We start from the raw sequence: 24,847 nt of genomic DNA, 5'->3' as shown, positions 1-24,847 counted from the left end.
TTTGATCAAAAATCTTCGATTTTTCAAGTCTTAAGGGTCCAACCGGGTGTGATACTTCGGTAGATAGAATATGACTTTATAAGTTTATATAGGAAGATGGAAACACAGATAGTTTTTCAGTTAACGTGTTTAATGGAGAGTATATAGTATAAATACACTTTACAAGTTAAGTTACATTAATGCTAACTTAAACTACGGAGTCATCGAATAAATTCGTCAACATTGCATTAACATCTTGAGGTCGATATTTGACATACTTTTCTGGATTTTTACTGAACTGAACATCGGAATATCTGAAAGAAGCCACAATTAGTACCACTAATCTATTAAAAATTAAGTTCATAATTACGTTTCGAAAAATCGATTATATTTCGGAATAATATGTTCGGCGTTATCTCTCTTAAGACCCTCACGCAGGATAACATCTGGCACGGATATACCCCGTTGAATCTTGCACGCTTCCTCGAATTCTTTGTTGAAATTCTGATGAATAATTCATGAGTCGAATTGTATAATTAATCTGATGTGGGATATAAGAAGGTCTATTTGGGTACTTACCGAAAATCTCTCCTTGATAATTGCTCGTTCCTTTTCTTTCACTTTTCCGTTGATGGGTCGAGGCAACTCATCCAGTGGTGAAATATAACCCAAAAGCTTTGACCATGAGCGCTGGTAGGCCAATTTCATTTCACCGATTATATCCAGATAACTTCGTTCACATTCTGGCTCAACTATCCGAACCAAATCAAGCAGGTTAGATTGTTGAAGCGATTTCAGAACATAATGCACATTATTCAAACGGAAGAGATGTTTCGTTGCAGTATCCCCGTACTGTTCGCATTTGTTCACAATCGTCAGGTTAAGTTCAGCCAAAACCTTTCCTATAGATAAAATTATAAGATACGGACACAACTAGAAGTAAGACTTACGTATGTAAACCCCGAGCAGCGCTTTATTTCTTTCTTCAGATGAAAAACTTTTTCTCACTGTAATTGAGTCGATTGCGTTTATGTACCCTGGATCTTGTTGCAGAATGCCACCAATAACGTCGAAATGTTCAAACAAATGTTCAATAAACCAAATAGTGTTTGATGTTAACTCATAAACAGTCGCATCTTTTGGGACACTCGATCCGGACAAGGTGCTAGCGGTCATACCAACTATATTTGTTCCAGAGTCAGCTTTCACTGCTTCGAGAAATTGCTCCAAGGTTTTCGCCCCCTGGGTCAATGACAATATTCTCAATGAGAAAAAAACTAAACAGTTCTATTGCAAATCATTACCGTTTGCTGCAACTTATTCAACACTTTGTTCAATTGCTCCTTTTGTCTTAGATCGCAGGTCCTGTCAATATCCGGCTGCAGAAGAATGACCCTCTTCAAAGCAGAGAAAATTCCCAGCGCTGCCGACCACTCTTTTCGCGAAATACTTCGAAGAATGCGATTCGTTATGCTCTAAGAGAAAAGTTTGTGAACTTTATATTTCTATCCAAACTTTCTCATCCTAATTACCTCGGCATCTTTTATAACCAAATCAATGGAATTCTCTGCCAACTTTAGAAAAACATCCGGTTGTTGCGAAGGTGGAACGATATCATTGAGAAGAGTCCGCTCCCATACTAGCAGACGTTGCAATCCAAGCAATAAAACTAAATATTTATCTAACTCCTGGTCACCGTCCGAATGATCTTCGGTAGCTAAATGGTCCCCATGTGATACGTTCTTTTTTATAGAGAATCCCGTTGATTGTTCGATCGTCTGACTGGCACGCAGAAGCATTTTGTTTGCCTTCTTTTCGAAGCTAACAAGGAGTTTTCATAACTAGTTTCAGGAAAGGAAGATTACCCAATTTCTCATACTTACATGTTTTGCAACCTCGCCGACGTCGACTTCTTCGATTCCACTCGTCCATAATGTCTGGCCTTCAGTGGTTCATTGCCCCAGCTCCCGCTTTTTTGATGATCCTTCAAATGTTGTAATGACCGGAATACTACATCGGATCGTTCTTCTGAGTAAATATCTTTGTATTCTCGGCGAAGATTCTGCTCCAACCAGTTAGCAATAACATTCAGTTCTTCTCTAGTATTCGGGGATAATTGCTTAATTGATGAGCAATCTTCATTGGATGAGTCTTCTTCGATATAAATCAAGTCGAGTAAGTCGACTGGCTTCATTGGGCAGCTGTGCTTCTTTAAAAGTGCCTTGAAATGGTTATTCAAGCTTTCACAGCCCGTATTGAAGAGACTGGTCACATTCTCCAACTCAACACTTTGTGAATTATTGTTCAAGAAATAGTCTTTTGCGCGTTTCAGTTTATCTAGCGCATCCAGGAAGGTGGTGATGTTTCCTTCAGACGGGCCCAAATGAATCAAGTTACAAACTTCTTGCGAAGCGTCATAGTGGGATAGGACAGTTTCTAGGCAATGTATAGTTGTCTCAAGATCTGGAATATGATACTCAAGTGATTCGGGAGGAGCAATCATGAAGGGTATATTTTACTTGTCTGGCGCTGCTGCAAATGTTCAGTTTCGTTGTAGACTGGAAGTATTGTCTGTTCCAATTTTCCGAGGCGTTGCTCAAACGTGGTGAGGATGGAGGACATGTTTTTCGATAAGGCATTATATTTATCGACATTTTCTTTCAATACAGCAAAATTTGCAGTTTCCTGAAATTGTTTATTGAAGTTTTGAGAGATGATGGCACAGTGGGCAATAGTATGGGAATCGGCGATTGCAAGAACATCAAGACAGACGGTCGAAATTTGGCTGAAAGCTACTTCTTTCAGTAGCCGAATTGATAACGTTTCAAGTTATTGGTAAATAGAAGACAAGGACATGTGAATAAAGAACTATAAGCATTGATGAAAAATGGGAAGAAGAATGCCACAAAGAGAGAGCTCAAGTGAAATTTTGGTTAATGACACGTGAGGAACTGAAATGTTATCTCGTTCGCAGCAAATATCCACGATGAGACTCAACTTTAGACATTCTAGAGTGAGTTAGGCCTCTGTGATGAAAATGATGTCAAACTTCGAAGAGGCTGATAGTCGAATGCTAGACAGACTGACTCTGGTCAATCAATATCCCAAAACTTGAAAAAGTACTCTCTCAAATATTCTAAACCCTCTTCTATCACTTTTCGAAGTCTTCCGAATGTCCGGATGGCTTAGTGGTTAATGTCCTAGGCTGCCGCGGCGGAAGGTCGCGGTTCAAATCTTACTAGTGGCAAAAGGGTTTGTATCGTGATTGGATGTCAGACTCCAGTCGACTTAGCAGCTTGAAATGAGTACCTGAGGCAACTAATCCCGTTTGAGCGCAATACTGACCACATTGACTCTTACAGTAGTACATAGTTCTGCAGTGTACCATTAAGGCCTTGAATGCAGTGCTATATCACGTTTCAAAGTTCAGACGCAATTAGATTGCCGCGCCAAAGTCTTCTGAGAGTTTTTTATCCGCTGTTGAATTAGATACCATGATACGCATGAAGGATATCCGCGGAAACTTCCCTTTCGGTAACGGTGGCGAGCAATTGATCTACGGGACGCAGAACACAGGCAAAACTGCCTCAAACTTGACATAAGCCGCCATTGAAGTCAATACTCTCGTCCCCAAGGAAGGCAAAGACAGGGGACGAGTTCCTTATAATTTACTAAGTCGAAAGCCTTCGAAAATCGGTGTAAATATGTGTAAATATTGCAAAAATTTAGACATTTAACTACAAAATTGGCGGAGTCAAGTAGATTAGATGCAGTAACCGAACGTATTACAACGTTGTGGTGCTTATTAGCTACGCGGGATTTCTAGCGATTAAATTATTTGAATCTGTTAAGACTTGCTTTTTTCTGTTCGCTAGTGTTATTTATTGGTCTTGCAAATACCGAAATTTCGGGAACCACTTGTTCCCTCCATCAATTGTAACAAGTCAAGAATGAAGGGAACAAGTAGTTCCCGAAATATCGATGTTTGCAAGATCAATAAATAACACTAGCGAATAGAAAAAAGCAAGTTTTAATCTTCTTTTTCCTCAACCTTTTTCCGGTTCACAAGCGGGGTCGGTTCATCGTGATCGACTTCGTAATTCGCGAGACTTTTAGATCCCCCATTTTGGCCGCTTACCATCGACTTCTAGTTGGCGCGAACTATGTGACCATACCATCGAAGACGCCACAGTTTTTCCACGATCGGTGCAACCCCATATCGATCACGGATATCCTGATTTCGGATGTTAAGTCCTTGAGAGTTTAACGTCAGCATCTGTCTGGACGACTTAATCCCACGGTCTTCTTAAGACACGGATTGATTTTGTGACCACAATTAGAGCCCCACTGAGACAAGCAACAACGGTACCAGTCTATACGAAGTGCATGGCTTAGCATTCATACTGGTGGATGCAAGACCTACCTAAATCTCGACCGAACTAAAGAGTACGGCACCCGTGTTGAAACGCGACACCACGCCGACGCCCGAAGGTCTCTTTTCGCTTGAGCATAACCAACAACCCCCATGAAGCTCCCACTAGGGGGCCAACTGCAAATAACCGAGCTGTACTCACATACAACGGGAGTTCACCCGAAGTATGAGAGTCCAGGGGCTATCTCGGTTCCCATGGTACCAGTATACCCCTGGTGCGGTTTCGTGACCAAATTGCCACTTCAGATGAGTTCCCGTGCAGACTCGGGTCTGATCGCCCTTATTAGGCCTTTGGTGCATTCGTCTACTGCATCACGGCCGGCAAGCCAAAGTGAGTACAGCGTCTCCCGGTGCACCACTATGGAGGTTCTCGTCGGCCACTTGGTTTTGGTTTGGCCGACAGGGTTACTGCCTCGTCTTCCTCACCGCCACCTCTGAGCACCTCATTTCGGATGTGATCAAAACGTGTCACGCCACTAGTCCAATACAACATCTTCGTCTCTATTACCGCAAGACGCCGTTCATTGTATTTTATAGTCGGCCAACACACAGAACCATAGAGAGCGACAGGACGGACGACATTGGGTAAATTTTAGATTTGAGACGTTCGTTGATACGTGGGGGATTTATGAACAATACCTGTAGCTGACAATATTATGGGAACTACAACCATCCGCTCGAGATGCCAAATTTCTTTGATTTCCCGAGCCAATGGCTCATAGTTCACCTTCTTCTCCACGTATTTCCGTTCAATGTTGCTATTATGGGGGATAGCAACATCAATAATATACGCGGAGCGACCTGTCTTGTCAACTAACAGTATGTCAGGCTTGCTGTAAGCAGTACTATCAAGTACTGCTTGCGACTCATATCGGCATGTTCCCGTGATCAGCCCATGCTTGTATGCAAGGTTTTGATGGATAACCTTACATACAGCATTATGCCTGGTGATGTATTGCACCGGTACCATAACAGTACAGCCAGAAATGAGATGGTCCAAAGTCTCTAACGCCGAACCACACATTCTGCACTGGTCGTTCTCCACCCGTTCTTTCATGATGAGCTTTTTATAAGCTCGGGTGGCGACCACGCCGTCCTGAATGGCACTCATGAACCCCTTCGTCTCAGCAAAGAGCTCCAGCACACAGCCATCTGTTCGACAAATGCAAATCGACAAATGGTTGCCAAAAACAATTCACGTACTTACCGTGCATTGCCTTCGACTTCCATTCATCGATCCGCTCTTGGTCCGACTTCACCCCACTCAAAGAATTGAAAGATCGATCCTTCAAGTTAAGTGGAGTCAGTCCACAGTCTGCCTTATAGACAGCCGCATGCAAGGGAGTCGCCTGCTCTTTGCTGTAAAAATAAGCGCGTAGCGAGTCGACTTGGCGATGATGTTGTGCCGCCACGTCAAACACGCCCCTACCTCCGATGTCACGAGACAGGTTTATCCGCTCCACGGCAGACTTTGGATGATGCATTCAGAATTTGGACATAGTTGTCCGTATCCGCCGCTGGACGTTTTCCAGATCGGTCTTCGTCCACGCCAATATTCCGAATGCATAAGCCAGTGAAGGGATAGCGAATACATTCAACGCGCTCATTTTATTCTTCCCCAAGAGATGCGATTTCATCAATAATTTAATAAAATTTGAAATAAGAAAAATAAAATCACATCGGACTCTTCAAGTTTACTAGGATGACTTTTGGACTGTGCAATGCGGTGCAAACCTTTCCAAGATTCATCCACTCTGTGCTACGACACCTCAACTTCTGTTTCGTATATTTGGATGATGTTCTGGTCACGTCTTCCTCTGAGCCCGGACATTTAGAACATTTTTCAACGTCTCCTTGAGGCCGGTCTAGTTCTTAACCTTGAGAAATGCAAATTTCTACAATCGCAGATGAGATTCCTCAGACACCTGATTACCCCTAAAGGCATCCAATCGGACCCAGTCATGATGTAAACAATTTCCCGCAAAAACTGTTAAGGATTTCAAAAGGATCTTCCATTGTCGTTTCTTGTGCAAGGCCGCCCATCATCAATCAATCCTTAAAAGAAATATCTGACACTGTCCACGATCTGGCGCACCCAGGCATCCGGACAATGAATCGATTAGTCACCACGAATTATTTCTGGCCGTCCATGAACAAGCACATTAATTTTTGGGCCAGACAGTGCATCGCATGCCGGAAATGCAAAACAACAAAGCATGTGAATAAAGAGGTAAGAGTGTTTCCTCACTCCACCAAGCGTTTCCACACAATCTACCTCCACATCGTTGGCCTTTCGCGAGACTCGAATTGTTTCAGTTATTGCCTTACAATCATTGGTAAGTTCAAGCGGTAGTCTGAAAAACAGTACTGCACAATGTTGTGCTGAGACCCTCTGTCAAGAATGGATTCCACATTTTGGTGCGCCGGCAATTACAATCACCGAACAGGGGATGCAGTTTGAGTCCTCCCTTTTCTCAGAGTTGGGCAAACTCCTCGGCTACGAACGCTACCTGACAACCGACTATCACCCGCAGTTCAATGGGATGCTCGAAAGGTGGCACAGAACGCTGAAGGCCGCTATCATGGTCCAAGACTACAACTCTTGGTCGCAGGGCCTGCCACTCGTTCTTTTTGGCCTCCGAACAACCAATCGCGAAGAGTTTGCTGCAAGTCCCGAAGAACTGGTGTACGGGGAAAATCTGAGACTCCCCAGCGACCCTGTTTTCGACATCAGGTCGCGACTGAACGCTATCGATTTGTTGGGTCTGCTCAAGGGCGCAATGCCAAAACTGAAGCCGCTATCACCCGCCAACCATGCAAAACCGTGACCGACACGCCCAAGGACCTCGAATCGAAAAACAATTTTTTACAACGAAAATGTTTGGATTTTCCTGGTTTGGGAATGAACAACACCTTTATATCCCGCCATTTAATTGGAATATAAGCGTGTGCTATTCATGCACGATTTATATTCCGAATGTGTAGACCCAAGGCATCCATTCCCTGTATTACTAGTGCAGGGATGATGCTATCCGGGCCTGCAGACTTGTATCTATGGAACGAGTTAAATGCCCATTTCACTTGCTCCAGTGATACTACTTTGCATGCCAGATTCCAGTCTCTCGGTTGAGGGCTGTATGCACCTATTGGCCCCGAGATTAGATTTTCGATGCTGCCTAGGAAGTGCACTTCAAGCAAATGGTTTGCCGTTTCTTCATCGCTTTCTGTGTACTTCCCACTCTGTAAACGTAAATAACCCAGTTTCTGCCCACGTTCTTTGACCAGAATCCGCTTCAGCTTTGAGGTTGCCTCAAGAGAGTTAGTCTCTTCGCAAAAACGTCTCCAAGATGATCATTTAGCCGATCTTGTGCTCTTCTTTAGAGCCTTCTGTGCCTCTTTATAGCGATTCCAGCTAGTGCCTGATTCACCCTTCAGAGCACGATTGAGGAGCATCCTTGTCGTTCTCCTCTGTTTTGCCAAATCCGAGTTCCACCATGATGTTTTACCCTTCTTTGGCATCTTGAATGGACAGCTTTCTTTGAAAGCTTCTCTCATGCCAGTTGTGATCATCTGGGTTGTCTTCTCAATTCCAGCAATGGTTTTGATGCGCTTTCCAGGGATCGTGACTCGGGCGCTCAATTCTATTTGAAACATCACCCAATCTATCTTCCTCGGATTCCGAAATGGAGTGGGTGGAGGTGGATCCATGCCCATAACGAAATCAATGCGTCTGTGATCCGAGAGTGCGATATCTTTTGATACTCTCCACTCTCCGATCAGAGCCGCGATGTCAGGAGATGCCACCGTGACATCGATGACCTCTCGCCTGACCACGTTAAAGAAAGTGGGTTCATTACCCACATTTAGGATCTGCAAACCGGTTCCTACTAGATACTCCAGTAGTCTCGATCCACTTGCATTGATGTTCGAACTTCCCCAGCATATGTGATGAGCGTTGACATCACATCCTTCTATTACCCGCACGCCTCTACTTTTAGCATATTGGATAGCTCTGTTGAATGTTCCACTGGGAACGTCTTCTGCGTCGTAGGCAAAATACGCATAGCACCATAGTATCTCTTTATCTCCCTGTTGACTTTTTACGGTTAGCTTAGCCGATGGGGTGTCGCCATCACATAGGTCGTTAACCAAATTAGCCTGGAAGTCTTTGGAGACTACCATGCAGGTGCGGGGTCGATCGCTTCCATTGGCATACAATAGGTCAGCATGTTGGAAGTTTAGGCCCCTGACTACCCCACCAACAACCCACGGTTCTTGTATGAGGTATATAAATGTCTTGCAGCTATTGATCTGACGACTGATAAGTGCAGTCGCCGCTTTACAATGCTGCAAATTTATTTGGGAAATGTGGCACCTCTTCTACGTTTCACATGAAGATGCCGAGGGCTGCATGTCCCCTTCAATGGTTTTAGGAGCCGACACTTGTAACGTGACGGTCCCCAGCCCATAGTAGAGCCGGCAGCCCGATTTTTCCCAAACTTTCTTAACATCGGGTTCGGGAACGCCGATAGTGAGAAAAGTTCCCGGCCTATCGGCTCTCTCTCCTGTTTTGCTGCCTAGCAGCAACCAGGTGGAAATGTTGAGGTTATTCTGTACACCAAGTTGTTCCAGAACCCCAACACCATTTCGCTCTTCTTCTGGAAGTCAGAGAAAGCACTTTTTGATCGATGGAAGCTCAGAGACCCTTTTCAAGGTTAGTCGCGCACCCTCCCACACATCGTAAAGGGAGGAGCAGTACTGCCTGAGCCACTTGTTCGTGACTTCGTCGGCAAAGTTCAGCCGTAACATTCTAGGGTATATACCTATCGACTCAAAGCAAAGCTTAATGCCTTGCGTGGACGCAGTCCTTATAGCTAGGAGGAGTTTCCTCCTAAGCTGTTCGCACTGCTCAGTATCGTAGCCGGATGGATTAGAGTCGTCATACAGGACCCATCCATCGGCTTCGATAGCCTTGGCTGCAAATGAAGGCCTAGCCGTTGCCGGCCGAGCCCTCTTTGCTGCATTTTGTGTCGAAGAGTTAGGATCGCCCGAGGAACGCTGCCGCTTCGGTTTCCCCTTAGCCGCAGGTGCCCCGAACGCTCCTTTCCCTTCAACCTTGGCACAGCTCTTGGGTTGTGCATCGCCCGGAGGCGGTTTGCTCGAAGGCGGTTTGCCCGGAGGCTGTTTGCCCGAACGCGGTTTGCTGTCCGTGGACACGTGCTTACCCATGGACAAGACTTTAGCCTCAGCAGGTGGCGCGCAGGTGTTGTCGGTGTCCGGATAGCTGAGTGGTTAGAGCACAAGGCTGTCGTACGGAAGGTCGCGGTTCAAATCTCGCTGGCGGCAGTGGGACTTGTATCGTGATTTGATGTCGGATACCAGTCGACTCAGCTGTGAATGAGTACCTGAGTCAAATCAGGATAATAATCTCGGGCGAGCGCAATGCTGACCACATTGCCTCCTACAGTCTACTGTAGTGTACCGTTACGGTCTTGAATGAAGTGCTCTAACACACTTCAAGGCCGTGATCCAATATGGATTGTTGTGCCAACGATTATTATTATTAGGTGGCGCCGATTGGGGCCTGGGATCAGGAGTGCTGACAGAAGGGGCCTGCTTCGGCTCGTCCGTTAAGGACTGGGTGCCAATTGAATTGGTTCCCACTTGAATAAATGGGGAATCTGAGTCTAGACTCAGGTTCTCCATCGATGAGCTCAGGGTTGCCACTTCACTCGGGGTTGGATCGTCACGATCGAAGTTTAACTGTGTTTGCTTATTAGGTTTATGTTTTAATTTTTTCGTTTTTTCATAGTTGGCTGCCATGGCCTCAATATTTCCGGGGAAAGTAAGTCGATCTCGGCAGAGCCCCTTTTTGCCGAGACAACGCTTGTTGAAAGTGGGGGTCGCCTGGTACCCAGAGTTCACCGTTTACGGCCACATCTTAACCCCTGTGGCCATTCAGCCCTCGGCACGGTAGTCACACCTTGGCTTGGGGTTTTGATTACCGCTTGGCTTCAGGTGTCACCTCCCGTTTCCCGGAGGATCATCCTTACTGAGCTCCCTCACGACGACAAGGTAGGTAACCGTCGAGGGAGCGGCCAGGGGATAAATAGCAGCCACATAGGAAATTGGAGTAAGCGGAATCCACGATTTGGCAAGAATCTTTGGAATAAACCCTAAATTGTTTCGGACATTCGACGTAGCAATAGACTGCTGTCTGATACGACCATCGTTAGTTGCCCAATGAATCAGTTCAGCTGCAGGAGGATGCTCCAAGAGTTCCTCCTGAGAAGCGAGGCCCGGCGACGGATCCAGGTGGTGTCGAATAAAAGTAAGCAATAAAATACCTAGAAATGACTCAACACCTAATCGATTCGTACCACACACCCTCCAGTCAGACAGTTAAGAAACACTGCAGCCCGTCTCCAATTAAAAATACCCCCGCCGGACAAAATCACCACTTGGCACTGCTTATGATATTGCGGAGAACAATGATGATTTGCCTCACTTCCTGTAATTATTCATTACCAACTCAGCATTAAATAAAATCTCAATTAACTTAGGAAAGTACGATTCGTTATCAGAAACCCAAAAAAGTATGCACGCACCGTCGCATTTATCATTAATAACATGTCTCACCTTCTCTAATTTGTTTCCTATTTGAATTGTGTCTTCCAACGTGCTAATTGTGCCCATTCTCTCAAATGAACGGCAAGATTTATCCCACAGAACAAAACTATCAAAAAACTTATTGACACCGACAACAAACCCACCTTTGACAATTCCCTCAGCTGGCAATAGAGAGAACATGGGGCGGTAATGCAGTTTTGCATTTCGTATTCCCACCACAAAAGCATCGGTTTGGATCTTAACCGTACCAACAAGTGGTTTGCTGTTTGAAGTGACGTCCCAGAAGTAAACAAATCTTGGCTGTCTATCAACCCTCTGGATAACTCCCCTTGTTTGGAAGAACTGCAGGCCGGAAGATGGGATACTCTAACCGACACCGAACTTTTCTGCAAGCAATATCGAACCAGTGCGCCATGGAAGTGCCGGCTGCCCGCGAGTTACTCAAAGATATCAACAAACATTGTATGACTTTCGCTGTAAAATTAGTGCGGCTTCGGCCTCGTCCTTGCGTACTTTATTAATTGTACATTCCATGCAGACGGTATCGAACCCGACCACGCCAGCGACCTGGATTTATTCATCAGTGAAATCAACGACAAAATTGCCCAGCTCGACCAAAGAATCAAACGAGTCAAGCATGAAATTGTTAATAAGGAGTTTGTTGTGTTTGTGAATACAATTGAGGACGAAATTAATATGTAAGAAACTCTTGCTCATTTTCCACTTGCCATTCGCATAATTCCCCGTTTTCCCATCACAGGAAACAAACATTCTACACAGAAATGGATCGCGAATATTTCCGGCTCCTGCTGCAGGAAATAACCTTGAATGAATACAGCATCCAGCGGATAGTCGCCCTGAACCTCATTGCCCAATTGAAGCCCAAGCCGTTCAGCAAAAACCATGCAGAAGAACTGCTGGACGACTGGATCACTTTGGGTTACTTCCTTGAGGAAGAAAACCTCCTTTACTTTGGTCCGAAGACCCTCGGCGAGTTCTCTGACTTTTTGGCGGAAAACTTCGAAGATTATGTGAAAAAGTGTCAGTTGTGCCTGGCTGCTGTGCTGATGGTGGGTGGAATACTCTTAAATATTTTGTAATTGCGACGTTTAAATGTTAATTTCAGGGAACAAAGTGCGACAAATGCGAGAAATTCTTCCATCGGGAATGCCTGCGCAGGGCGTTGGCGAAGGCTTTAAATTGTCCAGCGTGCAAGCAGCCGTGGGATAAGCCCGTATGAAAGCCACGGGGGTTTGATCTCTCCATAGCATAGCAAGTGTTCTCGCCGGTGATTGTGTTGGAATGAATTTTTAATAAAATTAATTTACGAAATAAATTTCCACTTGTTTTATTTTACATCTACGACTCTATTATTCTGTTAAGGGAAGAACTATTGTGCCCCCTTTACTGGTTATAGCGTACCCATTGATCATAGTATCTCAAGCAGGCCTGTAACCGTTAGGAGCTTTAGTATGTTCCCCACTTCCAGATCTTTCAGCTTTGCATCTGGTATTAAGTGTTCTCCCAGATGCCTCGACCTACTTTGCACAAGTGCCGGACACTGTCCCAGGACGTGTATAGAGGTTTCGTCATCCTCCTCACAAAACCTGCAAGCAGTGTCCGTAGATATTCCTAGCACTATGATTTTGAGGTTCTTTTTGGTGAGGTTTGAGCAATCCTTTATGCGTATGGGTTCGTATCCTCCAATAAGCACCCTGGACTGCTCCATCCCCGGTAGCCCCGCCCAGTATAGTTCCCTCAACCGTTCCTCTTTATTTCTTAGATTCATAGCCATGAAACCGTTTCCGATTCCACAGAAGGGTTCTGGCCCTTGTAAAGGCATCCCTGCTCCCTTCTTCGCTAGTTTGTCCGCTGCCTCGTTGCCTTCCAACCCAGTATGGCCTGGAACCCAAAGTATACAGACCTTGTTGGCCGAACCGAGTGTATTCAGTCTCTCAAAGCATTCCCATACCAGTTTAGAGTTCACCTGGTTGGACCTAAGTACCTTGATCGCTGCTTGGCTATCGGTGAGAATAGCTATGTTCCGCCCCCTGTAGTTCCTTTGCAGATTAAAGGAGGCACATTTGTCTATGGCGTAAATTTCCGCCTGGAATATGCTAGTGTACCTGCCCATTGACTCAAAGTGCATTTTCCTTGGACCAATGACACCGACGGTGGTCAAAGGATAGTATAGGTCCCAGGGCGAAACGTGGATTGGTACCCACGATGGAGCATAAAACCTGGGAAATGCCTGCTGAACCAACACCAACAGCTCTACTACCAAACCCTATCTCCACCTCCACGTGGTGACCGCTGGGAGCTCTTTCTTAAGCTGCAGACGGAGAAGGATGAAGGCGAGTCTCCCGCGCCTAAAAACGGGACAAATTGTACCAACTGGTCCTCCAGGTTGGGGGTTGGGTAGGGCTGACAACCCTACACGGAAAACAACTTGTTACGAAGCCACAACAGGAGCCTCGGACAGGACGGACTTTAAAACGACGGACCCGGCAACGACAACGGAACGGTGGGCGGGTCACTTAATCCGTATGGATGAGGATGATCCCACCTGGAAAGTCTATAAGGGCAATATCTATGGTAGAAAAAGAAGACGAGGCAGACTCTGGCTAAGATGGAGCGATGGCGTAGGTCAGGATGCCAGACAGCTTTTAGGGATATCGAATTGGTGGACCTCGGCGCAAAACCGGGATGTTTGGAGTTCCTTATTAAGGCAGATCTAGACCGGATACCGGTTGTTGCGCCGTTGATGATGATGATGATGAATGACACCGGCACCCGCTCCCTCTGCTGTGAGGGATCCGTCAGTGTACCAAGTAATCAGTTGCTGGTTTAAGCCGTATGTCGCAGCCACGCTCTCCCAGTTTGCCTTGTTACTCCAAAGTGTTTCAAACTTCTTATCGAAGTGAAACCTCGTTGTCATGTTATCCCTTGGTATCAGTAATTCGGGATACCGCCTAGAAAGAATATCGATCTTCCTTCGATTTAGGCAGCTCCCCGCCTCACTCATACTACCGGCCATCCTGAATATTTGCCCTCCTTGCCTGTATCTGTATGTGCAGATGGAGAGGGGTTAATCCCAGAAGGACCTCCAGGGATGCCGTTGGGCATGTCCTCATTGCTCCACTGATACACACGCAAGCCAGCCTTTGGAGCTTATGTAATTCCCTGGCTTGTGTGCTGAGTTCGGTTCTTTCTGCCCGGATTACCGCTCCATAGGTAATCATTGGCCTTACTATTGCAGTATATATCCAAAGTAGTATCTTCGGGCTGCAACCCCATTTTTTTCCTGCTATGGATCTGCAAGTCATCAGAGCCTTCGTGGCTTTCCGACAAGTGTCTTCCAGAGTAATTTTTGGTCTAGCGTAATTCCCAAATATTTGACCTCTGTTCCTCGTTTCATCTCCATATCATATAATGTTATGGCTCTCAGGTGATCAAGCTTACGCCTCCTAGTGAATGGTACATAGTGGTTTTGGCTGGTTTGATCCGCAGTCCCACCTTCCTGTACCAGGCACTAGTAACCCTTAATCCAGTTTGGATTCTATCACATAGGGTATCTTCATATTTGCCCCTACAGATTAAAACAATGTCGTCCGCGTAACCCTGGACTTGTATTCCAGTATTTGTTAACACGTCCAGGAGTTCGTCCACTACTATACTCCACATCAGCGGCGATAGTACCCCACCTTGTGGACAGCCTTGAATGGTGTTCATGACAATAGAATTTGTATCTGTCGGTACTTCTATTTGCCTGTTTTCTAGGATTGTGCCCATTCAGAATGCCAGGGTGTTTCCCACTCCTTTGCGACTCAGGGCATCTTGTATCTCTGTGTGCGATGTGTTGTCGAATGCTCCTTCGATATCCAAAAACGCGCACAGTGCAATTTGTTCTGTTTCTATGGCATCCCGTAGTACCTCTGTCAGCTGATACAGAGCAGTTTCAGTTGACCGCAGCCACATCGAGTTTGAATTAGAAATTCTTTTGACCTAAACTGAATCTGTTTGAATTTGAGGGGTTTGTTGGTTCTGAGTGAGTTAATTTCGTTTGCAAGCACCTCTTGTTGGATCATCCGAATGAGTGTCTTCAGCCTGCTGTAACTTATCCGTTCTTAAAAACGACTTGTGAAAGTTAGACCTCCATCTTTTGCAGTAAGCAATGACTCTCACGAATTTCGTGAATGTTGAGAATCGTTGTGTTAAATTCTCCCTTTCTTCTATCTTTAAAATTGTGAAGCCTGCTACCTTTTGTCGTACTTTTAAATTGGTGGGAGCCTCGTTGCATGTGGGTCTTGATTTCGGTCATTTGTCTTGATGTTCCTTTAACCAGTCCGGGACATTCCCATACAATGCATGATTCTTCAAACGGTTTGGGAAAATTCCAGGGGATGTGATATCTGCCGGGTTCGCCTTGCTGTGTATATGTCGCCATTATTTGGAGTGGGAGGATGAATGAATACAGCTGAATCTATACCTTCCAGTGAGTTACTGGACTTTAGAGCCTTTGTAGAACGATCATCAAATCTGTCCAATAATAGGGATGGACATCCTTCCGAACCGCGGGCTTCTAACGTAGTTGACATCTTCTTTTCTTTCAGTCTTTGTCCCGTTCAGAAGCGGCATCGGTTCGTTGTGATCGGTTTCGCCATTTGGCTCTATCAAATGCCTCATCTGGATGCAATCTCGAGGCTTTTAAATCCCCATCCAGCGTATCAAGCCATCGTTGTTTCGGTCCTTTACTATCGACTTCGATGCTCAGACTAATCTTGGCAAGTGAATTTTTGTTAGCGCGAATTGCGTGACCATACCATCGAAGACGCCTCTCTCGCAATTTTTCCACGATCGATGCAACTCCATAACGATCGCGGATATTCTCATTTCGGATGTGATCAAAACGTATGACGCCACTAGTGCAACGTAACATCTTCGTCTCCATTACCCCAAGACGTCGTTCATTCTCTTTTATAGTTGGCCAACACTCACAACCATAGAGAGCGCCAGGACGGACGACATCAGGTCACACAAAGGCACAGCACTGCACAGTTCCAACCGTGGAATCGATTGAACCTTTAACCGTGCGACTTTGGACTTCGATGTTATGAATTGGAGCCGTCAGTTCCCGCAATGCGTACGTAGATGACTGCCGCATATACTGCTTCTGATACGTCACAAAATCCATGGACTTGAATGGCTGCTGTATCATTACAATGTAGCCACCTCGGAATAGTAATTTCATGGAGAACTGGCAACTGTAAGCGAAAGTTTCGCCATTTCGGATCAAGTTCCTCCGTAATTGGTTCATCCCAATTTGTGTGCTGTAGTCACAACTACTGCATCATTACTTTCCCTAGGAAAATACATGGCTGCAATCATCTCACTGGATCGAATAACTTTGCTACCTTAGAAAGCAATTGTCATTTAGTGAGGACAGTACCTGTGAACTCCTCTAAGCTAACCTTGAAGAAAAAGCAACCCCTTGCTGGATGCCAGCACAGTCCTAGCGTGTTGACGTGTTCTTCCTCGTCGATACTTACCGGTAGGTTCGCCTCTCTATCGGGAACAGGAATGGGCTCCAAGAGACTATCGTGATTTGGTGACCATTTCCGTAATTTAAACCCTCCCTTTTGCAGTACTTTGATAAAATATTACTATAATGTCTGCGCTTCCTTGATCGTATCTCCGCCGGTTAGGACATCATCCACATATGGAGCGTGGCTCAACACGCTCTTGGGTAATGCACCCTTTCGTCATCCAGTGGCTGATGCAAAGTGCGCATCGCTAAGTAGGGAGCGCTGGTTGTGCCATATGTAACTGTTGTTAACTCAAAATGTTTAATCGGTTCGGATGAATGACTTCGCCACAGGATTTGTTGACAGTCCTGATCCTGAAAATACACACTTATCTGCCTTTTCTATGTCAAATGCTATCATGTATCGATTCGCTCTCCATCTCATCAATACATGAATGATGCTATGCTGAATATTGAGACCAACGAGCAAGGTATCGTTGACTGACTTGCTTTCGGTGTTGCTTGAGACGCATTGGGAACGACTCGTGGTGGTGCTTCTTTGCGTACGGCGTGGTGGGGCAAATAATATGTCTGTTTTGCAAACTTATCTAGATCAGGCACATCCACCATGTGACCTAGCTCAAGAAATTCCTCCATGAATGCTACATATTGGTTCCTCAAGTCGTCGTCGTTGCCTAGTCGTTTTTCCAATTGTGAGCACCGAATGTGCGCCTTTTGGTGCGCGTTGCACAGTTTTTCCGAGTTCCGAATTCTGCTTAAATGGGAGCCGAATAATATATCTACCAGACTGGTCTCGCCTGGTAGTCTGCTGATATCACTCGCAGAAGTCGAGCCGAGTAAAATCCAGCCAAACCTGGTATTCACTGCACAAGGGGATCCTTTTTTGAATCCTGGTGGGACGATCTCATTGTAGGTGTCTTCTCCAAGCAAAATGTCGATTCGCCCTGGGGTTCCTTATTGGGGATTATCTAATTTGTTGGCTTATAGTCCTGCTGACTGGGGTTCCGATTGTTGGGTATGTTCGGTAATACGCCAAATAGAGCTGTTCCAAGCAATACTGCTTGAGCTTGGGCGACATCAGTTTTCATCGATTGTCCTTTTTTTAAATGGTTGTGATTCCACTGTTATGTAGTGAAGAATGGTATTTCTTTGAACATGTCTGGCACCTGCCACTTGAGAGGCATTGGTTGACGCCATGTCCCTTCCTCAAACAATTTAAACACAAGTTTTATTTCTTTGCTTCATTTTTTTGTTGTTGCTCGTCCATCTCCCTGAACTTGTCGCATTGCTTCACGTAGTGGTCTTTGTCGCAAATGCTGCAAGCCTTTGTGGCTATAACAGTGAGTGAGTCAAACTTAGAAGTTTTTCGAAGGATGGCATAAGCAACTTATCAGACGCTGCTTTACCTCTGTCCTGAGAGTAGCGTGACCGAAGCGGCTCGCAGATGTTGAAAGCTCCTGTATATAATTTGCAGAGCACGATATGCGAATTATATTGAGCGTAAATCCGCCCACTCTTTGGGCCAAAACTTGTCCAGAGCTTAGCATATTTTGCCCTAAACGAGAGGTCTGTGGACCAAAAAAAGGGGGAGTAAGTTGCTTCTCATTTGGTCCGGTCCGACGTCAAGTCGATGCGGACCTAGGACCCCTAAATCCTTAAGCAAAATAATACATTTGAGTTTATTAATGTTTTTAAGGCTGTACTGATTGGTGGACTGCCACTTTTGGAACGATTTCGGACCCCTCCTAATTCAATTTTGATTCACTGTTCTGCACCAAGCAGTTCTCTTTTTAGGGTTCAATTCCATCGCCAGTAATTCTGGGATACTGAGTTCCAGTTGCATGGCACAATGGAATTCTCGTGTTGTGTTTTAATATTTGAAGTTGATTTGTTTCTGGCATTCAGAATAATGAAAAAGGAGCTTATTAAAGCAACTGAACTTGGATAAATATTATAAAAACTGATTGTCCTGATTTGGATGATCTATTTCATCATTATTTCCGTAACTGTACATGATCCATCCCTCAAACCCAAGTGTTATACACTTATCATAATTTAAAACACAGCATTAAGCAGGAAATGAATCCGATCTTCAATTCATCAATTTGCAAACCAAAAGCAGCAGTTCCTTTTTCATTTCTACCACAAAAGTAAGAATATTTTCATAAAATAATATTTGAGTGAAAAGCAAGACAAAACACAAGAAATGGACTTTACCGCTCCATACCAGGAACCCGATGCGGAAATTGATGCACTCGAGAAAAAAGTAAATGAAGCGAAACGGAACAATATCCGTAATTGTAACTCGCTTGGATGTAAGTACTCAAATTAAATAAATGTGAAAACCGTTGTATTTCATCTTTCCCTTTGTAGCTTTCCGTGACGCGTTAGCGATGCTGATGGCTGAAGAAACTGAACTTGAGCGGGATTACCAGGAGCGGAAATCTCGACTTGAAGGGCTAAAGAAAAAGGAGGAAAAAGCGGAAAAGAGTCGGAAGTTGTAAGGGCGCATTTTAAATAAGATTTATTCTAATATCTAAATATTTTACGTCTTTTGGCTATGTGGTTCAACTATCGGCAATAACTGCTATATTTACCTGGTTCCAATCATCATCAACGGCGCAACAATCGGTATCCGGTCTAGGCCTGCCTTAATAAGGAACTCCAGACATCCCCGAGGTCCACCAATTCGATATCCCTAAAAGCTGTCTGGCGTCCTGGCCTACGCCATCGCTCCATCTTAGGCAGGGTCTGCCTCGTCTTCTTTTTCTACCATAGATATTGCCCTTATAGACTTTCCGGGTGGGATCATCCTCATCCATACGGATTAAGTGACCCGCCCACCGTAACCTATTGAGCCGGATTTTATCCACAACCGGACGGTCATGGTATCGCTCATAGATTTCGTCATTGTGTAGGCTACGGAATCGTCCATCCTCATGTAGAGGCCAAAAATTCTGCGGAGGATTCTTCTCTCGAATGCGTCCAAGAGTTCGCAATTTTTCTTGCTGAGAACCCAAGTTTCCGAGGAATACATGAGGACAGGCACGATCATAGCCTTGTACAGTAAGAGCTTTGACCCTATGGTGAGACGTTTCAAGCGGAACAGTCTTTGTAAGCTGAAATAGGCTCTGTTTATTTATTTATTTAATGAGGACAATACACAGAAAGCAAATTTCTTATTACATATTGTCCTCAGAGGGAGGAGCAAGTAAATGGCATATTTTGCGCTTAAAACTAGAGAGGGACATAGAGTCAAATGAACCAAGCTGTAGGGCATTGTAGGACCGGCAAAACCTCGGGATCGGAGAGTGAAAGTAAATCTCGAGCTCGGCGAAGGGCACATCAAAAATGTCCGCATTACGTGTGTCATGAGACGAGGCGATATGGAGAGTAATATCCGAGTTGGGGGAGCAGTCCATCAGACCATTGCAGAGTTTGAAAAGAGTACACATATCAAGGAAGATACGGCGTTGCTGTAGGGAGGGGAGATTGAGGGAGCGGAGTCGTGACGGATAATCAACCCGTGGAAGGTTCTTTTTGTAAAAGAGGGTCCGGGTGAATTTGCGTTGTACAGCTTCAAGAGCGCGGCCGTCACGGATGCGGTAGGGGGACCAGACTACAGAGCAGTATTCAAGGATGTTTTTGACAAGGGAATTGAAGAGTGTTAAGGAGGGGGATTGGGGGGGGGGATGGGTGAGGATTTTTGTTGTATAGCAGCGACTCGATTAGCCACGAACGTATAAAATGACGATGCTTCTGCATTGATCCAATTTAGGACAATTTCGGAGTCGGTCCAGTAAAAGCAATTATAGTCTGGAATTTCTATGTCCCGTTTAAGCCGATGAGCGAGTTCAGCTGCTAGCCTTGCTGCACACAATTCCAATCTTGGTAGGGTCACTCGTTTTAATGGTGCCACCTTCGACTTTGCACATAAAAGACGAACTGTGCGAACCCCATCTGACTGAATAGCTCGTAAATATACCGCTGCACCATACGCCTTTTCCGAAGCGTCCGAAAAGACATGTAACTGTATTTTTTCAGGTACCTTCCCTCCAAATATGTGACGAGGTACCTTAATTTGATTCAGCCCCTGCAAGTCATTATAATATTTTGACCATTCCGCCTGTAGTTCTAAAGGAATTTCTTCATCCCAACCTATTTTGAGACTCCACAGCCTTTGAAGGAAGATTTTAGCAGTAACTGTAACTGGTGCCATCAATCCTAGCGGATCGAACAGATGAGCGATATCCGATAGCGCTGATCTCTTTGTTACTTTCTTAGATTCCGTGTATGGGCATTTAATTTGAAATTCATCTGTCTTAGGAGTCCAAACTAATCCTAGTGTCTTTACGTTTTCCTCCCTTTCTTGGGTTATGTCCAGTTGGAGTGCCTGATCTTCAACAGGAATGTTGTTTAAAAGATTCTTGTTGTTTGCACACCACTTTCGAAGCTTAAAGCCGGCTGATTGCAAGATTGTGCGAAGTTGATGTTGCGTCTCAATAGCTTCTGTCAAGGTGTTTGCACCTGACATCACATCGTCCATATAAAAATCCCGTCTTAATGCAGTCGAACCGGATGGGTATTTGTGCGTTGTCTGTGATGACAATTCTTGTAGGCATTTGGTGGCTAGATATGGTGCAGAGGAAATACCATATGTGACCGTGTTCAGCTGATAACATCTTATAGGTTCATTAGGCTCATTTCGCCATAGAATTAGTTGAAATCTCTTGTCTTCCTCCGACACCTGGACTTGTCGATACATCTTTTCGATGTCAGCAGTAAAAACAAAGCAAGGCAGCCGAAATCGTACTAGAATGGTAAATAATTCGGATTGGATGGTAGGGCCTGTAGCAAGTACATCGTTCAAACTGTATCCAGAAGAGGTTTCCGAAGAGGCGTCAAAAACTACTCTAAGTTTAGTGGTGGTGCTCTCTGGCTTCAGAACGCTATGATGGGGAAGAAAGTAATGAAGACTCGGAATACTTCCTTCATCTATTTCCGTCATATGCCCCAGTTGCTTGTATTCGTCCATAAATTCATTGTACTGTTTGCGTAGTTCTGGGTTTCGTGCTAATCTCCATTCTAATTTGAAAAGTCGCCTCTCCGCATTGCCCCTAGATTTGCCGAGTTTTGCTGGATCCACCTTGAAAGGCAGTTTCACAATGAAACGTCCATTGTTCGTTCGTTTCATGGTTTGAGCAAAATGATTTTCACACTTTATTTCTTGTGTTGTCATCGCAAGGTTCTCTGTAGATTCTGGTTCCTCCAATTTCCAAAAACGCTCGATCTGCTCGCTGAGCTTGGAATCATCGGTGTTGAGGATGCCACATGTAACGTCTTTCTGATAGGATGTTGCAACCCTTCCAGCAATTATCCAGCCAAAGACCGTGTTTTGCAGCAGTGGCAGGTTCCTTGATAGCCGCATCTGCCCTGTAGCTAATAGTTCGTAGTAGATGTCAGCTCCGAGAAGTAGATCAATACGCCCTTCCCGGTCAAAATGAGGATCGGCAAGCTGAATATTGCCGGGTATGGCCCAGTTCCTTGAATTCAGACCTTGCGATGGTTGAGAGGATGTTATATGTGGTAAAACTATAGCGTCTATCTTCCGTGCAAACGTAGTGATTCTTGATTGCAATGACAACGTTACCATCTCTTGCGATTGTTGCGACGCTCCGCCCAGACCACGAATGTGTATATGGTAACTAGTTGGTTGTAGTCCCAGCTTTCTCACAGCCGTTTCTGTAATTATGTTTATTTGGGAGCCACTATCCAGCAGAGCTCTTATTTCTATCGACTTGCCCTTTTGGTTTATCACCTTGATGAGTGCAGTAGCTAATAGAACAAAAGGTCCCTCTGATGCTGATATTTCCGTTGATAATGCAATAGAATGGTTGACATTTGTAGAACCCTTGTCCTGTACAATACTTGATACTTGACCTTGCTTGGTGGCGTTGGCTGTTTGAATTGTGGTGATAGAGGGCGTTGTTTTGTCTTGATTGTTGGCGTCCATATGTAGTAGAGTGTTGTGCTTCTTGCCACATTTAAGACAACTTCCTGCGCTACACTGTGCACTTCGATGTCCTTCCCGTAGGCAATTCAAACATAGCCTCAGCTGCTTGATTTTGGCTACTCGATCCCAGATGGACAATTGTTTAAAAGCTTCACATGTGTAGATTCGATGGCTTCCCTTGCAGTTTTTGCACTGTAAAGATTGACTGTCCTTGGTGGATATTAAAGCCGAGGTTCGGTTTGTAGGTTTGTTTTGAGTCGTACTCCTCTTGTCGTTACACAAGGCCTCTAAAGACTGAAAGCGTCTTTCCAAAAACGCGAGAAATGCATCAACCGGCTGCAGTTCTCGTGGTGAAGTCAAAGTTTGTTCGTATAAGGCGTGCGTAACCTTGTCTAACTTCTTCAGTAAAATATGTAATAAAATGGGATCCCAACTAGCTATATTGATATTAAAGTTCTTGAGTCCTGCTAGACATTCCTTCGTAATGTCATGAAGTTTTTTCAAAGCACTGGGGGAATCCGAAGTAATCATCGGCTGTTGTGTGAGCCTATCCAATAGCGTGGCTACCCTCAATCGTTGATTGCTGTAGCGGTTTGTTAGCGTTGTCCATGCAATGTCATAATTTTAGTCAGTGATGGGCAGATGACGTATAAGTCGCTCTGCTTCACCCTTTAGATTGCTCTTCAAATACCACATTTTCTGAGCATTTCCCAATTGCTGCTCGTGAATCATCTGGCGGAATAGGTCGTGAAAAGATTGCCATTGTGCATAATCGCCGTCAAAGGTAGGAATTGTCACGTGTGGTAAGTTGATGCTTGGAAAGGCCCTAGAAGCGGTAGCTATGCTAGGCTCTAGCTTTGAACGGCATTCAGCGAGAAATATTAAAGTGTCTTGAAATCGCTCTTCGAGGTTGAGAAAATTCTCCTCGTTGTACCCTAACTCATTTGGATCGCTGGAATATTGCCATATATTCTGATGGCCTTGACGCAACTCTTCCCAGTACTTTGATAAAGTAGCTGTCTTCAATTCGTAGTATGATTTGGGCTGTGCCTGTCCAACTGTGTCGATGCCGCTAATAATGTTTTCCACAGCCCGTAGCCTTGATTGCTGTTGCCTTATTAGTACCACGACATCGCTGGGAAGCTCGTTCTGAGCATTGTTTACTGCCCTGGCGGCCTTTGTATCTAAAGCACCCGTGGCTGATTTACCCAAATCGATATTCAACTTGGACGTGCCTTCCAAACCCTGAAGGCGTTCCGAAATATCATCCTTGTACTTGGTGTACTCGCGCTGCATTGAAGAGAAATATTGTTTCTCGAAATATGGATGAGCTGGAAGATAATGCGCTAACTCTTCAAGCTCTTCATTTCTCTCCGAAAAGGCTGTCCAGAGATTTTCCAATTGTTCCAATCTCGTCGTGAGATATTCCCTTGTCTTACGAGCTACCGAATCTTTCCGGTAGTTACTCAAAATACGCTGAATCTCCTGGCCCGTCACATCTTGTTGTTGAGTGAGATTATTAATTTTCTCAAGTATCGCCTCCATGATTGGCTAAGATAATTCCACAAAGTTATTAACTCGCCTCGTGTCCTTTTAATGTTGTGATCGGCCGATCACGTCGGGGTCACCAAAAAATGTCTTAATCTTGATAGGTCCACTCGGTGATACACCGGGTGAGTCTTTCTTCTTGATCAAGTGAAACACCTGCTCAAGTCAAAACCAAGTAAAGTTCGTTTTCAAGTCTGTCAGTATGTTCATTGGGTGAAACACCGAATGAGTCTGTCCTTCTTAATTGGGGGGAACACCGAATCAAGTTTAGTCCAGTAGAGTATATTTCCAAATCTTCGAAGTCTCCAGCAGCCTCACTGGAGAAGAATAAAAGGCTTAGTTCTTCGGGACTTGAAAATACACTAAATTCTTTATTAATTGTTCTCGCTTAAATAGGAACAAAAGTGCTTACACGCTAATATCAAAAAGTGTACAAAAATGCTTACTTGCAAATGTGAAAATTACAAATTGCTTACATGCTAAATATGCGTGCATGCGGAAAATATTCACCTTGGATATGCAAATATTTTTTGCATGCACCGGATGCGCGTGCAGACGGTTTTTTTTACTGCAGCCTGAACACCCACTAAAATCACCCCCACTCTTCCGCTCCTCCCCGCGGGACCATCGTCAGGTATTACTTCGCGGGGGAGGCTCTGGTTTGCTGTACCAGCTCGCCCATGTCGCGTCTCCGTCGCGC

General features: G+C 44.8%; 4 protein-coding genes across 4 annotated transcripts; 1 reads left to right on the top strand and 3 right to left on the bottom strand.

Annotated features, from left to right (window-relative positions):
• Window positions 1-117: 117 nt before the first annotated feature.
• LOC119649644 (exocyst complex component 7) lies at window positions 118-11,199 on the bottom strand. The gene is made up of 9 exons (XM_038051899.1): window positions 11,051-11,199; window positions 2,499-2,664; window positions 1,863-2,442; window positions 1,512-1,800; window positions 1,284-1,454; window positions 930-1,221; window positions 559-881; window positions 350-483; window positions 118-293 (listed from the first exon to the last, which is right to left on the bottom strand). Exons 1-9 carry the CDS (start codon window positions 11,105-11,107, stop codon window positions 188-190), a joined length of 2,118 nt encoding a protein of 705 aa, XP_037907827.1. The 5' UTR covers window positions 11,108-11,199; the 3' UTR covers window positions 118-187.
• A 47-nt stretch (window positions 11,200-11,246) lies between these two features.
• LOC119649645 (non-structural maintenance of chromosomes element 1 homolog) lies at window positions 11,247-12,356 on the top strand. Its single transcript, XM_038051900.1, has 4 exons — window positions 11,247-11,503; window positions 11,580-11,739; window positions 11,802-12,111; window positions 12,168-12,356. The coding sequence occupies exons 1-4, from the start codon at window positions 11,398-11,400 to the stop codon at window positions 12,279-12,281; spliced, it is 690 nt and encodes a 229-aa protein (XP_037907828.1). The 5' UTR covers window positions 11,247-11,397; the 3' UTR covers window positions 12,282-12,356.
• A 7,897-nt stretch (window positions 12,357-20,253) lies between these two features.
• Window positions 20,254-23,130, bottom strand: LOC119648631. Its single transcript, XM_038050400.1, has one exon. It carries the CDS (start codon window positions 23,128-23,130, stop codon window positions 20,254-20,256), a length of 2,877 nt encoding a protein of 958 aa, XP_037906328.1.
• A 93-nt stretch (window positions 23,131-23,223) lies between these two features.
• LOC119648630 lies at window positions 23,224-24,144 on the bottom strand. Its single transcript, XM_038050399.1, has one exon. The coding sequence runs from the start codon at window positions 24,142-24,144 to the stop codon at window positions 23,224-23,226; it is 921 nt and encodes a 306-aa protein (XP_037906327.1).
• Between the last annotated feature and the right edge of the window lie 703 nt (window positions 24,145-24,847).

Source organism: Hermetia illucens, chromosome 2 (assembly GCF_905115235.1).
Source record: "Hermetia illucens chromosome 2, iHerIll2.2.curated.20191125, whole genome shotgun sequence".
NCBI lineage: Eukaryota > Metazoa > Arthropoda > Insecta > Diptera > Stratiomyidae > Hermetia > Hermetia illucens.
The sequence above is the reverse complement of the archived record's forward strand: the minus strand, read 5'-3'. Positions and strand labels throughout refer to the sequence as shown.

Coding starts and splice junctions, on each gene's coding strand:
- LOC119649645 (XM_038051900.1), top strand. CDS start 11,398: ATGGGATACTCTAACCGACACCGAACTTTTCTGCAAGCAATATCGAAC. Junction 11,504..11,579: donor CAAAGATATCAACAAACATT/GTATGACTTTCG, acceptor CATTCCATGCAG/ACGGTATCGAACCCGACCAC. Junction 11,740..11,801: donor ATTGAGGACGAAATTAATAT/GTAAGAAACTCT, acceptor TTCCCATCACAG/GAAACAAACATTCTACACAG.
- LOC119649644 (XM_038051899.1), bottom strand. CDS start 11,107: ATGGGCACAATTAGCACGTTGGAAGACACAATTCAAATAGGAAACAAA. Junction 1,801..1,862: donor TCGGCGAGGTTGCAAAACAT/GTAAGTATGAGA, acceptor ACTCCTTGTTAG/CTTCGAAAAGAAGGCAAACA. Junction 484..558: donor TTATCAAGGAGAGATTTTCG/GTAAGTACCCAA, acceptor ATTATTCATCAG/AATTTCAACAAAGAATTCGA.
- LOC119648630 (XM_038050399.1), bottom strand. CDS start 24,144: ATGGAGGCGATACTTGAGAAAATTAATAATCTCACTCAACAACAAGAT.
- LOC119648631 (XM_038050400.1), bottom strand. CDS start 23,130: ATGATTACTTCGGATTCCCCCAGTGCTTTGAAAAAACTTCATGACATT.